The sequence below is a fragment of the Notamacropus eugenii genome, chromosome 5, assembly GCF_028372415.1.
Source record: "Notamacropus eugenii isolate mMacEug1 chromosome 5, mMacEug1.pri_v2, whole genome shotgun sequence".
Lineage (NCBI taxonomy): Eukaryota > Metazoa > Chordata > Mammalia > Diprotodontia > Macropodidae > Notamacropus > Notamacropus eugenii.
This window is the reverse complement of record NC_092876.1, coordinates 404330291-404346910: the sequence shown is the minus strand read 5'-3', so window position 1 is coordinate 404346910 and position 16620 is coordinate 404330291. Positions and strand designations below refer to the sequence as shown.

At 36.4% G+C, this 16620-nt stretch overlaps 1 protein-coding gene across 1 annotated transcript in view; it reads right to left on the bottom strand.

The window, feature by feature from the left end:
• ATP10A (ATPase phospholipid transporting 10A (putative)) overlaps nucleotides 1–16620 on the bottom strand; it is a 262912-nt gene that overhangs the window by 64686 nt on the left and 181606 nt on the right. Inside the window, exon 3 of the mRNA XM_072614584.1 lies at nucleotides 9467–9552. Coding sequence (XP_072470685.1) covers nucleotides 9467–9552 — 86 coding nt within the window. The remainder of the gene's footprint in view (nucleotides 1–9466; nucleotides 9553–16620) is intronic.

The window sequence follows — 16620 nt, the reverse complement described above, 5'->3', positions numbered from 1 at the left end:
ATATTTAATGAAATGGGGACTTTTGAAATCTTTCTGATGAAAAGACCAGAGTTGAACAGAAAATTCTATCTTCAAATACAAAACTCAAGAGAAGCATAAAAAGATAAACAGGAAAGAAAAAAATGTTATTCAATAAGGGTAAACTGTTTGCATCCCTACACAGGAAGATGACCCTTATAACTATTGAGAACTATATCTCTTCTAGAGTAGTTGGGAGTACACATAGAGAGTGTAGGTATAAGTTGATTTTGATGTGATGATAAAAAGAGTTGAGAGATGAAAAGAGATTATACTGAGAGAAAAGGAAAGGGGGAGGCAGAATAAAGTAAATTACATCACAGGAAGAGGTGCAAAAGACCTATTACAGTAGAGGGAAAGAAGGTGAGGTAAGCATTGTTTGAACTTTAATGGCATCAGACTTGGCTGACAGAGGGAATAACATACCCACTCAGATAGGTATAGAAATTTATCTTTACCCTATAAAGAATTAGGAAGGGAAAGAAAAGGGGGTAGGGCTGATAAAAATGAGGGCAGATTGAGGGAGATGGTGGTCAGAAACAAAACATTGGTGAGGAGGGACAGGGTGAAAGGAGAGAGAAAAGTATAAACAGAGAGAAAAATAGGATGGAGGAAAAAGCACAGATAGTATCCACACCATAAATGTGAACGTGAATAAGATGAACTCTCCGATAAAACAGAAATAGATAGCAAAGTAGATTAAAAACCAGAATCCTACAATATGTTGTTTATAAGAACACATTTGAAGCAGAGAGATAAACACAGAGAAAAGGTAGAAGGCTGGAGTAGAATATATTATGCTTCAGCTGAAGCAAAAAAACAAGCAAAGGTAGCAATCCTTATCTCAGACAAAACAAAAGCAAAAATAGATCTAATTAAAAGAGATCAAAGGTACCATAGACAATGAAGCAATATCAATACTAAATATACATGCACCAAGTGGCATAGCTTCCAAATTCTTAGAGAAGTGAGTTACAGGAAGAAATAGAAAGCAAAACTATAGTAGTGGGAAAACTCCCCATCCCCCTCTCAGAATTATGTAAATCTAACCACAAAATAAACAAGAAAGACATTAGGAGGTGAATAGAATTTTAGAAAAGTTAGATGTGATAGACCTCTAGAGAAAATTGAATGGGGATAAAGAACATGACTTTTTCTTGACAGTATATGGCATCTACACAAAAAAATGACAAGGTATTAGGACACAAAAACCTCACAATCAAATGGAGAAAGGTAGAAATATTAAAAGGATCCTTTTCAGATCATGATGCAATGAAAATCACATGTAATAAAGAGGATGGAAAAATAGACTAAAAATTAATTGGAAACTAAATATTCTAATCCTAAAGAATGAGTGGGTTAAACAACAAATTATAGACACATTCGATAATTTCTCAGAGAAAAATGACAACAATGAGACAATGAGACAATAAAACAACATTTATGGCATTCAGTCAAAGCAGTTCTTTTGAAATTTTATGTCTTTAAATGCTTTCATCAGTAAAATAGAGAAAGAGCAGATCAATAAATTGGGCATTCAACTAAAAATCTAGAAAAAAGAACAACTAAAAAATCCCATCTAAATACCAAATTAGAAATTTTGAAAATCAAAAGAGAGATTAAAAAATAAACATAAGAAAATTATTGAAGAGCTGGTTTTATGAAAAAAAATGAATAAAATAGATAAGCAATTAGATAATTTGATTAAAAAAAACCCAAATTACCAGTATCAAAAACAAAAAAGGTGAATTCACCACCAATAAAGAGGAAATTAAAGCAATAATTAGAAGCCATTTTGCTCAACTGCATGCCAATAAATCTGATAATCTAAGTGAAATGAGTGAATATTTACAGAAATATAAATTGCCCAGATTAACAGAAGAGGAAATCAAATACTTAAACCTATTTTAGAAAAAAAAAAATTGAACAAGCCATCAATGAATTCCCAAAGAAAAAATTTCCAGGGCTAGATGGATTTACAAGTGAATTCTATAAAACATGAAAAGAACAATTAATTCCAATACCATATAAACTATTTGGAAAATGGGTAAAGGAGTCCTTCACTAAATTCCTTTTATGACACAAATATGGTGTTAATGCCTAAAACAGGAAGAATCAGAACCAAGAAAGAAAATTATAGAACAATTTTCCTAATGAATATTGATGCAAAAATTTTAAATGAAACATTAGCAAAGAGATTACAGCAACTTATCACCAGGATAGTATACTATGACCTAGTGGAATTTACACACCAGAAAAGCAGAGCTGGTTCAATATTTGGAAGACTATCAGCATAACTGACCATATCAATAAAAAACCAAACTAAAAACTGAGAGAAATCATATCATTATCTCAATAGAAGCAGAAAATACTTTTGACAGAATACAGTACCCATTCCTATTAAAAACACTAGAGAGCACAAGAATAAACGGAGTCTTCCTTAAAATGATAAGTAGCGTCTATACCAAACCATCAGCAAACAAAATATTTAATAGGGATAAGCTAGAAGCTTTCCCAATAAGATCAGATATGAAACAAGGATACCCATTATTGCCACTATTATCCAATATTGCACTAGAAACGTTAGCTTTAGCAATAAGAGAAGAAAAAGAAATTGAAGGAATTAGAATAGGCAATGAGGAAACAAAACTATCACTCTCTGTGGATGACATGATGGTATACTTAGAGAATCCTAGATGTTCAAGTAAAAAAACTACTTAAAATAATTAAAAACTTTAGCAAAATTGCAGGATATAAAATAAATCCACATAAATCAGCATTTCCAAATATTACTAACAAAACCCAATAGCAAGAGATAGAAAGAGAAATCCCATTTAAAGTAACTGTAGGCAATTTATAAAATATTTGCGAGTCTACATGTCAAGACAAACCCAGGAGCTTTATGAACACAATTATAATACATTTTTTACACAAATAAAGTCAGATCTAAACAATTGGAAAAATATTAATTTCTCACTGGTTGGTGAATCCATACAATAAAAATGACAATTCTACCTAATTTAATTTACTAATTCAGTGCCATACCAATCAAACTACCAAAAACTTGCTTTATGGATCTAGAAAAAATAATAACAAAATATATCTAGAAGAATACAAGGTCAAGAACATCAAGAAAATTAATTTAAAAAAGCAAAGGAAGGTGGCCCAGCCATACCAGATCTAAAACTATATTATAAGTGGCAATCATCAAAACTAATTGGTCCTGGCTAAGAAATGGAGTTGTGGCTCCATGGAATAGGTTAGGTACACAAGACACACTAGTCAATGACTACAGTAATCTACTGTTTTGATAAACCCAAAGACTGCAGCTTCTGGGTTAAGAACTCACTAGTTGAAAAAAACTGCTGGGAAAATTTGAAAATAGTATGGCAGAAACTAGGCACAGACCAACATTTCACACGGTATACCAACACAGTGTCAAAATGATTACATGATTTGGACATAAAGAGTTATACCATATGCAAATTAGGAGAGCAAGGAATAGTTTACCTCTTAGATCTATGGAGAATGGAAGAATTTGTGACCAAACAAGAGATAGAGAACATTATGAAATGCAAAATGGATAATTTTGATTACCTTAAATTAAAAAGGTTTTGCACAAACAAAACTAATACAACCAAGATTAGAGGGAAAGCAGAAAGCTGGGAAACAATTTTTACAGCCAGTGTTTCTGATAAAGGACTCATTTCTAGAATATAAAGAGGACTGAGTCAAATTTGTAGGAATATAGGTCATTCCCCAATTAATAAATGACAGAAGGATATGAATAGGCAATTTTCAGATGAAGAAATTAAAGGTATCCATAGTCACAAAAAATGCTCTGAATCACTACTGACTAGAGAAATGCAAACTAAATGAACCCTGAGGTATTATATCACACCTATCAGATTGGCTAATGTGACAGAAAAGGAAAATGATAAATACTGGAGAAGATGTGGGAAAACTGGAACACTAATGCATTGTTGGTGGAATTGTGAATTGATCTAACCATTCTGGAGAGCAATTTGGAATTATGCTCAAAGGGCAATCAAACTGTGCATATCCAGCAATGCCACTACTAGGTCTGTATCCCAAAGAGATCATAAAAAACAAACACGATCACAGAATACTTTTCACACAAATAAAGTCACATGTACAAAAATATAGCAGCTCTTTTTGTGGTGTCAAAGGAATGGAAATTGAGGAGATGCCCATAAATGGATGGGGAAGTTGTGGTATATGAATGTAAATGTGCTATAAGAAATGATGAGTAGGTAGATTTCAGAAAAACCTGGAAAGAGTTACATGAACTGATGTTGTATGAAGTGAGCAGAACCAGAAGAACATTGTACACAGTAACAGCAACATTGTGTGATGATCAACACAATACAAGACAATTCCAAAAGACTCATGATGGAAAATCCTATCATATTCGGAGAAAGAACTATGGAGTCTGAATGCAGATTGAAGCTACCACTTTCACTTTCTTTTGGTTTTGTTTTTTCTTTCTCATGGCTTTTCCCTTTTTTTCCATGATTTTTCTTTTGCAACATGACTAATGTAGAAATATGTTTAACATGATTGTACATGTCTAAACTATATCAGATTATTTACTGTCTTGGGGAAGGGGAAAGAGGAGGGAGAAATATTTGGAAGTCAAAATCTTATCAAAGTGAATATTGGAAACTATCTTTACATGTAATTGGAAAAAATAAAATACTATTAAGTGGAAAAACCAATAAATAAAGATGTCTAGTTATATATGTGTGTGTGTATACACACATATATACCTACATACACACACACACATATATCACTAGAAGAACTAAAGCATATCAGGATTGAAGTTCTCATTATACTCAAAGACAAAAGTGTTGACAGGAAGTGTTGAAAAGGAAACTCCTTTTCAGGAGTGAGTGGAAGAATAAAGGACAATAAAGAGGTAAATTTTGAGTGTGAGTTGTCTATGATATATTATTAAGGAAGAGCTCTGTAGGTAAGGTAGCACAAAGGGCACCAACAGGATAGGACTGGAAAAAGAGGTAGACCATTGATGGAGTGAGTGAAGGATAACCAATGGACAGTCTCTGTGCTCCACTGGTATTCACCTAGAAGGCTCTGAGGATATTGGGTAGACTCTTTTTCAGGGACTGATGGGAGGAATTGGATAAGAGTTAAGTGGGATGAAAAACCATGCAGGGCTTGTGATCAGCACTGTTGGAGAGAGTGACCACAATCACAGCACCACTGAAGTATCAAAGCTCAGCAAAATAGTGACACTTGCATTTCAAGAGATTGCCAATATTTTTGGGAGCAATTATATATGACCAGAAGATATGGAAAAATATGATATGTTAAATACATTAACATGGAAGGGAAAACCATTATTATAACATTATTTTATAATTTTGCAGACTTGGTAGGAGATCAGTAGCTCTGAAGAAGACTTATATGTTAAAAATTTGAGTTGTTATTCAGTTGTGTCTGACTCTTTGTGACCACATTTTGGTTTTTCTCGGCAAAGATACTGTAGTGGTTTGCCATTTCCTTCTCCAGCTCATGTTACAGATGAGGAAACTGAGCTAAACAGGTTGAATTGATTTGCCCAGGATCATGTAGCTAGTAAGTATCAGAGACTAGATTTGAACTCAGGAAGATCAGACTTTATAACTTCGATGCCATATTTTGGCATTTAATCGATTATCACCTAGCTGTCTTAGAAATTTGAGTAGCCAGGCAAAAGAATACCTATAAACCACATATGTTGGTGGTGATGGTATAGTGTGTGGGGGTAGAAGGCAATATATGTGAAGATACTGGTGCCCAATCACCTCTCATTTCATGTTACTCATAGGCTATCACCATTGTGATGGTTATTACGAGAGTTGTAGGGCTATTATTGGATTCCCTAGGCCATCCGCACTATTAGCTCCCTCAGTATTCAAAAGGTATCATATTGGTTTTATTGTATTATATGACACATAACAGACTCATAGGGCAGCCAGAGTGCTGGGCCTGGAGTCAAGAAGAATCATCTCTGAGTTCAAGTCTGACCTCAGAAACTTACTAGCAGTTTGACCCTGGGCAGATCAATTCACCCTGTTGACCTCACTTTCCTCATCTGTAACATGAGCTGGAGAAGGAAATGGAAAGCCACTACAGTATCTTTTCCAAGAAAACCTTAAAACCTTCTACCCATGAATTTAACCCAACCGTCTTTAATCCAATCCACAGGGCAGAGAGGAGAAGTAAAAATTAACTTGCAACTTGAAAAAAATCAATTTATGACATGGAATCAGTTAAGCACAATTAACTAATGGTAACTTAAAATGTTTTAATGGACAGGTAAGAACTCTATATCTGTAATCCTTAGTTTACCTATTTTTTCCAGATGGATTTTCTATGGTAAGAAGTTGAGGGTAAGTATATACCCATTTTTGTGTGCAGACTCAAGTTCATGCTTGGAGTGAGGGAAATGAAAAAGAGTTAACTCATTTTTGTAATTGCCAACTTTGAAAACATGATTTCAATATGGCATAACATGTTTAAAATACCTTTAAAATTTCAATAAAATCAAGCAATGTATTTTTAACGATGACATGGATGTCAGTATAATTATATCTGAATATTTGCTGTATTAAAAGTACATTGATTTTTCCAATCATATTTTAATTCATATTTTATATTTAGTTTAGCAAGATATGTAACTCTTTTAGCTGTGCAGACATAATCTTAGTTGCCTATAAAATTTTAATCCTGAAAATTTGTATATGGTTTTTATGATGGTGCTTATTGAGGTCAATGTAGTGATGCTTTTACTAGTGAAAAGTCTCAGCAGTTAAAGCAAGGTGAATTACACAGGTCCTCACAAAAAAACCCCAATGCAACAAGAAAACAGAACAAAGACCTATGGTTAGACTTAGCTGTGTGATGGGTACCCTCATTGTTGCTCTGTAGTTATTTCACTTATGTCTGATCTTCATGATACCATTTGGGGTTTTCTTGGCAAAGATACTGGAATGGTTTGCCATTTCCTTCTCCAGTTCATTTTATAGATGAGGAAACTGAGGAAAAGTGAAGTGACTTGCCCAAGGTCACATAGCTAGTAAGTGTCTGAGGTCAGATTTGAACTCAGGAAGGTGAGGCTTCCTGATTCCAAGCCTAGAACTATGCAACCTAGCTGCCTTATGGATAGCCTTACTCTTTAAAAAAAATCTTATGTGGATTACAAATAACCCAAGACTGGCTGGGACAGGGTAATAAAAACATAACAGGTTTCTAGATACACTAATGTTTGCATCAAAAGTATAAGAGTATTAGGGGTCTCTATGCTACTCTAAGAGATGTGGCATCTTCATAGGAAAGGCAGAGCTCTAAAGTGGTGGCTCAGTTTCCCTGTCTGAAAAATGAGGAGTCTAGATAAGATGATGTCTATAGTCCTACCTTCTTCTCTAACTGTGTCTGTGTTTGTATATGATCTTAAAAGGGTGAGACTGTAAAGTGTGAAGTAGGAGGCATTGTACAGTCATGTTATACTCAAGCAGAAACCAGAGCCACTAAACCATACACAAAGATCCTTTCAAACTACATATTGACTTAGAAGACCAAATATTAACATTATCTACGTTCTATTACCTTCTCATTTATTTTGTTAAATAATTACTTTACTATTGGCAGCTATTATAATTCCCAATCCCTAAATTTTAATCTCTTTCAAGGCTGTACTAGGTCATGTTTGAAACCAGTGTTGTGGATAAAATGCTGGACCTGGAGGCAAAAAGTTCGGAGTTTAAATCTTGTCTCAGATCTTTGCTAGTTGTGTGAGTGGGCAATTCACTTCACCTTTGTCAACCTTATTTTTCTTACTGGTAAAATGGAAATGAATAATAATAGGATCTATGTCCCAGGGTTATGATGAGAATTAAATAGGATAATCTACGTGAAGTGCTTTTCAAACCTTAAAGTGATATATAAAGGTAAGTTCTTCAATAGTAAACATTTTTAGAGAAAATGTATTCAGATAGCAAGAGGAAGCTGGAGAAGAAGGAGAGGAAAAGAAATCGAGGCAGGGAGAACAGAAAGCACTCTACTGAACATTAGTCCTTAGCTCTATGCTGTTTGAGAATGGCTAGCTAGTTGAGGAAAAACATTTTATGTTTAAGAAAAATTTCCCAAATAACAAAAATAAATTTTCTCTCCCTCCTTTCCTTGAGTAGGAGAAGGCATGGAGCTTACTGTAAAAAATATTCATAGTCAAGCAAGACAAATCCCACATAAGCCATAGCCAAGAAATATATGTCTCATTCTGAAATCAGGAAGATTTTTATTACCAGGAGTAATTCAGGGAAGTGGGTGGCATTGAGGAGGGTAGTTTCACAAACCACTCTACATGGATTATCTAATTTGAGCATCACAATAGCCTTGTGAGGTGTGTACCACTGGGATTAATATCCTTATTTTTTCAAGTGAGAAAAGTGAATCTTTGAGCAGTTAAATATAGCCACTTGGCTGGTACGATCAGTGACAGGATTTGAGCTCATGTCTCTCTTGAGTCTATCATTCCAAAGTCATTAGGCCATGCTGCCACTCAAGATTGATTGATCTGTATCACCTGTAAACCCTTCAAATGTACCAAGACCTAGAGATGAACTGGACCACAGGTGGGGAACCTGTGATCTTCGAGGTTCTTGGATGCAACCTTTTGACTGAGTCCAAATTTTACAGAACAAATCCTTTTACTAAGGGAATTTGTTCTGTGAAGTTTAGATTCAGTCAAAGGGCTACACTTGAGGACCTAGAGGGCCACATGTGGCCTTGAGGCTACCAGTTTCCCCACCCCTACTGGACTCTTATCACTAGAAGGAACTTGACAAAATTTCATCCCCACATTTTACAGATGAGAAAACTGAAGCCCAGAAAGTTTAAGGAGATTTGATTACACTTAGCTAAACTCAGATGAAAGCCTCCAATGGCAGATGTTGAAATCAGTATCCATGGCCAAGTGCCTTTCTCAGGGTGCTCATGTGGAGATTCCCAGCATGAAAGGGATGATATCAGAACTGCCCCTTTCCTTACTCAACTCAAAGTCCTAACATCTCATTCCAGCAAAACAAAACAAACAAATAATAAGACAACTCTGATGATTTGAAATCTTCAGAAAAATAGGAAGTAGTTCTTTTTCTTAAAACATTGGTGACTCTTATGTACTTAAAATTTAGCAGTATCTTTTGAGCACTGAATTATGGATAACTTAGATGTCAGGAAACATTCCCTAAAAGACAAGGAGCTTAAGCATCCTTGAGATCTACAGAGGGAAGAGATAATCCAAGTCTGAAATAAATCATTTTAGTGGTCTGGATTCCAAAAAAAAAGAAAAAAAGAAAAAAAAAGAAACAATATAAAACAAAAAAAACTAAAAGACAAACAACAAGTAGATTGAAATACTCACATGTTACCTCGAAACCTACTTAGGTCATTATTTGGCTTCTCACATTCGATTATACTGGTGAACTTCAATGGATTGAATTCAGCATCCTGGAATTATAAAATTTTACATATTAGATATATCTGAGCAAGTGCTAATTATGGTCATGTTTTATTATTAAAGAAACAGAAATGATAACTCTCCTAATCTAATGTGTTAATTAAATTTTAATTAATAAACAGTTAATAAAAATTTATTAAGCACCTACTATGTGGCCAGATACAGCGTTAAGTGCAGTGGATACAACTGTGTGTGTGTTCATCCTTTGTTGCTGAGGAAGACCATGCCATCAGAGAATAATGACATGACTTGTACTTGCCTTTGTTTTGAGTGAGGGAGGGCTGTGCAGGTCACCAGCCTCACTTCTCCCCCAGAGCCATCTGAATCCAGTGACCAGATATCCATCAGGATGACTGGAGATGACCCAGGATGAGGCAATTGGGGTTAAGTGACTTGCCCAAGGTCACACAGCTAGTGAGCGTCAAGTGTCTGAGGTGAGATTTGAACTCATGTCCTCCTGACTCCTGCACTGGTGCTCTATCCACTGCATCACCTAGCTGCCCCAGTGGATACAACTATGAAAAAGACAGTCTCTGTGCTCAAGGAATTGATAACCTAATGAAAAAGGCAACACACAAAAGAAAACTAAAAAGGGGTGGGGAGCATGTGGGTATGAAGGGAAGATGCCTGGCATGGGTGGAGAGGAACAGAGCATGATGAAGTCCAAAGGAGTATAGCTGAGTGCAAAACAGTAGGTGCTTAATAAATGTTTCTTGATTTAAGTTTACGTTCACTGTCTTGAGTTGTGTCCAACTCTTAGTGACTCCATGGACTTGTCCATAGGGTTTTCTTGGCAAACATATTGGAATGGTTTGCTATTTCCTTCTCTAGTATGTCTCCATTTTGCAGCTGAGGAACTGAGGCACATAGGTGTTAAATGACTTGCCCAGGATCACAAAGCTAGTAAGCACATAAGGTTATATTTGAATGCAGATCTCCCAACCCCTAGTGCTCTATTTACTGCTACCACCTAGCTGCCCCTCAAGTTTATATCATCATTTTGCAAATTTTCCATGAGCTGGGCTCTCCTTTCAAGCTATTTCTTTCATAAATTAAATTCCCTTTCATGGTCACAGTATGGTTTTGCAGGTAGTGTCTCTCCTCTTTACAATACAGGATATTAGAAAAAGTCTTTCTTCACATTTAAGCTCTGGGTACATCTGCATAGAATGGTAAAAACTGTGCTTTGTTTCTGATAAACCTCTTTTATCAAAATACTGTACTATACGGTACACAACCCAGACACACAATTGGATAATAATTACTTATGTCAGTCTCATGCTTTAAAGCTTATAAAGTATTTTTACATATATTATCTCAGAATTAGTGTTGGAAAGTCTACTCCAATCCCATCATTTTAGAGATTAGAAATCAGACCTAGGAAGTAAAGAAATCTATTCAAATTCACACAGGTGGTAAGGGGCAGAAACAGTATTTAAGCCCATGTCTTTTTACTTTAAATTCAGGAAGCTTTCCAATATACACAATCCTCAGTAGACGTGTATTTGTTTAAGCAGACGTATTTATACACCCCATATTCTATGTACACGGGTAAATTCTTTTCCAAGGTTTGGCAATCTCCTATGTGGTCTTTAAATTTCTCAATAATCTATCTCAAAATTTATAGTTAGAAGGAAATTACAGACTTGATCAAGGTTAACCTTGGTTCATTTCCTAATTTGTTCCAGAAAGGAGAGGGTGTGTGTGTGTGTGTGTGTGTGTGTGTGTGTGTGTGTGTGTGTGTGTGTGTGTGTGTGTGTGTGTGTGTCTGGGGAGGGGGGAATTGGCGCTTCAAGTAGGAATGAGGGAAAAGGATGAGGATGTTTCTCTTCATTGTGCAACACAGAGTATTCACTAATATTCAATAAGCCATTGGCCTTGGCAGGAAGACCAGCCCTGAAGTCCCACCTGGACAGTTATTAGTGGTGTGACCCTGCATATGTCCCTTAAGAACTCTGGGCATCAATTTCCTCATCCATCAAATGAGTCAGACTCAATGATTTCTAAGGTTCCCTACAGCTCAAAATCTATTATCCTATAATTCTAAAACCTGCTAGTTCCAACTCAAAAAACTCCAGAGGTATCAAGTCCTGGGGATAAACTGTGCCCCTGAAAATCTCCATGGCAAGGGTAGAACATGTGGATGGGAAACCTGGTTGATATAACCAGTCCAGGAATCAACTACCTTTATCCTTGGAGAATAATTTTTTTGGAAGGCCTGTTGTGTTTGCCTTTTGTTTTTGAAGAGGACCATGACATCAGGGAAATGATGACATGACTTGCAGTTGACTTTGATTTGAGTGAGTGAGGGCTGTGCAAGGTCACCAGCCTCACTTCTCCTTCTGAGCCATCTGAATCCAGTGACCAGATATTCATCAGGATGACTGGGGATGGCCCAGGATGCAATGGGAGACTTTTGCCTTTTAGGCTAAGGCCTTTTCAGGTACTCACTTAAAGTGAGGTAATGCCAATTCAGGGAATAGTGAGTTAAGGGTTGGTGCCTTTAATTAAAAACAAAACAAAGCAAAAAAAATCAAGTTGGGATGGGAAGATCCTCAGGGTTGCCATTCCAAAGAGAAACAGTTAACGCTGACATTCACTCTAAATTCACTCAAAGTCGGGAGGTCCCAAAATACAGCCATTAAGTGGAGCTTGGCCAGGGACCCATTGGGATGGAATGTACGAGCTTCAGAGGGAACTGAGGGGAAACTGTAGAAGGCCTAGAGATCTCTCAAATCTACAGAGAGGGTGGCAAGATAGGAGAGAAGACAGAAATAGACGCGAAGGATGTTTGGAAGTGGTTTCCACACACTTGAAGTAATGAAATTAAAGGGCCCTCAGGAGGACTGTGATAAATGGTAAGGACTACTGGAATCTGAGTCTGATAGAGCTATGAGTTCCATCACTTACGAGTGGCACAACCTTGGGCATGTTTTGAGCCTCCATCTCATTTGCTTTAGTTTTTCTGAGGAGAGAATATGCCTTGAAAGAAATATTGAAGGTTTTATATAATTTTTCTTCCAAATGAATTTTTTAAACATGTTGGTGGCTTTTAAAAATCTATTCATTTCTCCTCGTTACATGGAGATAAACATTTTCATAAATTAACAATGGGAAAAAATCTCCCCTCTTTCTGCTCTGAAAGTTGTCTCCATTCTGAAATGGGGATAAAGACCACTTGGCCTGTGTACTACAGGGCTGTCCTAAAGATGGAATGAACAATGTACATGAAAGTAATGAAGCAGTTCCAAAAACTCATTTTCTCCCTTCTTTCATCCATGGGACAACTTACAACAGTATAGGTAAGCTAAAGGCCTCCTTAGTACAATCAAGCATATTTTCTTGTGTTCTCTCTGTGCATAGTGCATTGTCAAAATGAAGTTTCCCCTTGCTATTTGAATTTCATTCCATTTCTTAAAATCTTTTCCTGACTCTGTACTACTTTTCACATGGAATTTATGTGTCTCAGCTTTGTTTATGAGGTCCTCCCTACAGACATATTCTAGCTTGTTCGAAAATATTTGAAGACCCTATCGGTGAATTGGCCTTGAGTTTGTAATCTAGAAGAAAAGACATGATATATGTACACTGTCAGCAAAAATATATCTATTTGCAAAGTAGCTATTGTATATACCCACATTCAGTCCAGGATAAATAGGCCTAGCTTTCAAATACTTTGAAAAATTCTTGCTTATCTATCTTGTAACAGGCAAGCTTCAATAAGTAATAATTCTGTCTTCTAAAAATTCTGCATATTTTATATCCATTGCAAATTGATATAGCTTTACAGAATTTCATTTGTATAATAAATAATTGATAGTAATCAGCACTGTCAAGAGATAAAGTTGAGTTAACGATTGTACAGAAAATATTTTAATTCACTAAATTTATTTCACTAGTACTTTCAGTTTATGATGTGTGTGCATGTATGCACACACGCATATACATACATACACACATTTGGTATGAGATGATACTAGGTTAGGTAAAAAAGAGTGAAAAAGGAAGCACATATTTAATAAGGAACTCCAAGATTTCTGTGTTAGCCTAGAGACATTGATCTAGTCTGACAATTAAGTATTTAGAAGAAGGTACCATTTCCTTAGTTAGCATTGAGGAATAATCACAAATAATTTGCTAGGAGCAGCAGTCCTGCAGATGATAATTTCATTTCCCAATTGTTTAAACAAGCAGTCCATCCCAAATAAAGTAATTTAATTTTATTTAAGTTGTTACTATAATAGGGCAGGGAAAATATTTCTTCAAGTCAAATCTTCCTCTGTACTCTCTGGAATCCCTGTTCTGTCACTTACTCCATTCTAGATCTCTTCCTCTAAAAATTCTTCTATCTTCTTGAGCTCACTGGAACCCACCTCTTTCCAGAAGATAATCTCATCCATCCTAGCCACCCTCTTTAGTTTTAATTTTTCCTTTTCTTGTTCACCCTTTACACAGAACAAAATGAAGGGTTGACATACTTGCTTTTCACTGCCACTTCCTGGTCCTCGATTTACAATCATCCTGTAGTCAGGAAGACCTAAGTTCAAATCTGGCCTCAGACACTTCCTAGCTGTGTGACCCTGGGCAAGTCACGTAACCCTGTTTGTCTCAGTCTCCTGATCTGGAAAATGTTGCTGTTGTATTTGTCTTTCATTGCCGAAGAAGACCATGCCATCAGTGAAATGATGACGTGACTTGCAGTTGACTTTGTGTTGAGCGAGGGAGGGCTGTGCAGGTCACCAGCCTCACTTCTCCTCCAGAGTCATCTGAATCTAGTCACCAGATAGTCATCAGGATGACTGGAGATGACCCAGGATGCCCTGGGAGACCATGGTCCCTTTAGGTCAAGGTCTATGCAGGTACTCATTTAGGGTGAGGTAACGCCCATTCATTGAATAGGCCTGTTTAAGAAGTAGTCAGGGCATGGCCCCTTTAATGAGGCAAAGAAAAGAAAGACCTCAGGCTGGGAGAGAAACAGCAGCAGTTACAACTGATGAGCAGGAGAAGGAAATGAAAACCATTCCAATATCTTTGCCAAGAAAATCCCAAATGGGGTCACAAAGAGTCTGACACACTCAAAAACACCATTGACATTATTATTTACTGTTGTTATCCAGACCTACCACTGACTCTGAAACTTCTCTTAATTTGAAACTTACTCCTTCTTTCTATATTATCCTTTCCAGGTCTGTGCTGTTACATTACTCTCTCTCAGCTCAAGCAATTCAGTCCCTGACTCAGCTTTCCTCTCCATCCCCATCCCAACTACCTTCATCACTAACTGTTCCCCCCTACAATGACTTGGTCTCCTGTTCATTCACCTTTTCAACATCTATGACCTGTATCTTTCATCTTTGTTACATATAAGCCACCTAACAGGGACTGTCATATCTTAGTTCTCACAAATTCTTTCAAACAATGTCTTCCCTCTGATCGCTGTGAAATTCCTCTCCCTGATTTTAAATAATCTCCAGTCTGCCTATCACTTCACCTGCCTCAATAATACTCAATGCATTCTTCATCTTTACTGCAGCCTTTAATTCCTCTCTACCTCCCTGTTCTCCCAATTCATCACCAATGCTCTGACCTCCCCTTCCTCTATCATCTTAATCTTGGGTTAACCTGTTCAATGATGTACTTTGTTCCTGCCATGAATTGCTTTCTCCCTTGCCCTACTGCCATTCATTTACATAACCAGAGTCCTGTTGTCTTCAAGCCATTCATTGGATGGTGAACTAAGAGGGGACTTAAAGAGTCAGGAAGCCCTGAGTTCAAATTCAGCTTCAGATGTTCCCTGTGTGACCCTGGGCAACCTTTGTCAGTCTTAATTTCCTCACTTGTAAAATGAGGATAATATTTGTCTTGGTCTAGGATAACAATTTCCTTTTAAAGAGAATATGGAAGACCAGAAGGAATACAACTTGTCCAAGGCTACACAGCCAGTAAATAGCAGAACTGTGATTTGAACGCAATTCCTTCCCCACCAATTCATTGCTATTACCACCATACCACATTTATACTTAAACAAAAGCCTAGATCTGACCATGGCCATCTTTTGCCTAGAAACATAATTTTTCTTGTTAAGTCATCTAAGTCACCTCCAACTCTTTGTGACCATTTTGGGGTTTTCTTGGCAAAAATACTGGAGTGGTTTGCCATTTCCTCCTCCAGCTCATTTTACAGATGAGTAAACTGAGGCAAACAGGGTTAAGTGACTTGCCCAGGGTTACACAGTTAGCACGTCTGAGGCCACATTTGAACTTATTAGGAAGAGTCTTCCTGAACTTCAAGCTCAGCACTGGGGAAAGCTGTGATGTGGAAAGGATAGCTCTACAAGAATATCAATAACTTAAAAGAGTATTTTCAAATCTCTTTAAAAATTTTTTTTAAAACTTATCTTTATTTTTCACTGCAATAGGCTCATATTCTATTTCCTTAATTATACAAAAATTTCAGGAGTCTCATGTTTATTTAAAGTTTTGTGAATTGTCCAGAGGTGGATGTATTATTTTTTAAAAGAGGTTAAGGAACTCATAAATACATAATCCAGGATTTCCATGAAGGGGGTGATTTCCATAGCATACTAATATTATATTTGGCAGAGAATGTAGTATGTTTAAAATATTTTGTCTTTGTTATTTTTTCTAAGAATATGTACTTGACATGGCTCAGGAATGCTGGGACATTTTGTCTCTGGGATTGCAGATATTACATTCATGACAATGTGCAAACAATTATGTGATTTGGGGCAGGTCCAAATTTAAGAAAAGAAAGCTTCTACCTTGCTCTGGCATTTGGGGCAATTTAGGCAGCTCTATTTCAGAATACAATCAACCTTTTGAGGTGCTGAATGGTTTGTTTGGAAATTCCATAAAAATAATTCTTTAGTTCCTAACTCAGTTGGATGTATAATGCAATGTTATATGCATATATGATATACTATTATGTATAATATATAGTATCTGATGGTTAAACTACAAACAAGCTGAAACAAAAACAAACCACAGGCATGAAAGGAGAGAACACAGTAAAGCTGTCACAAAACCTGTAAATGACTA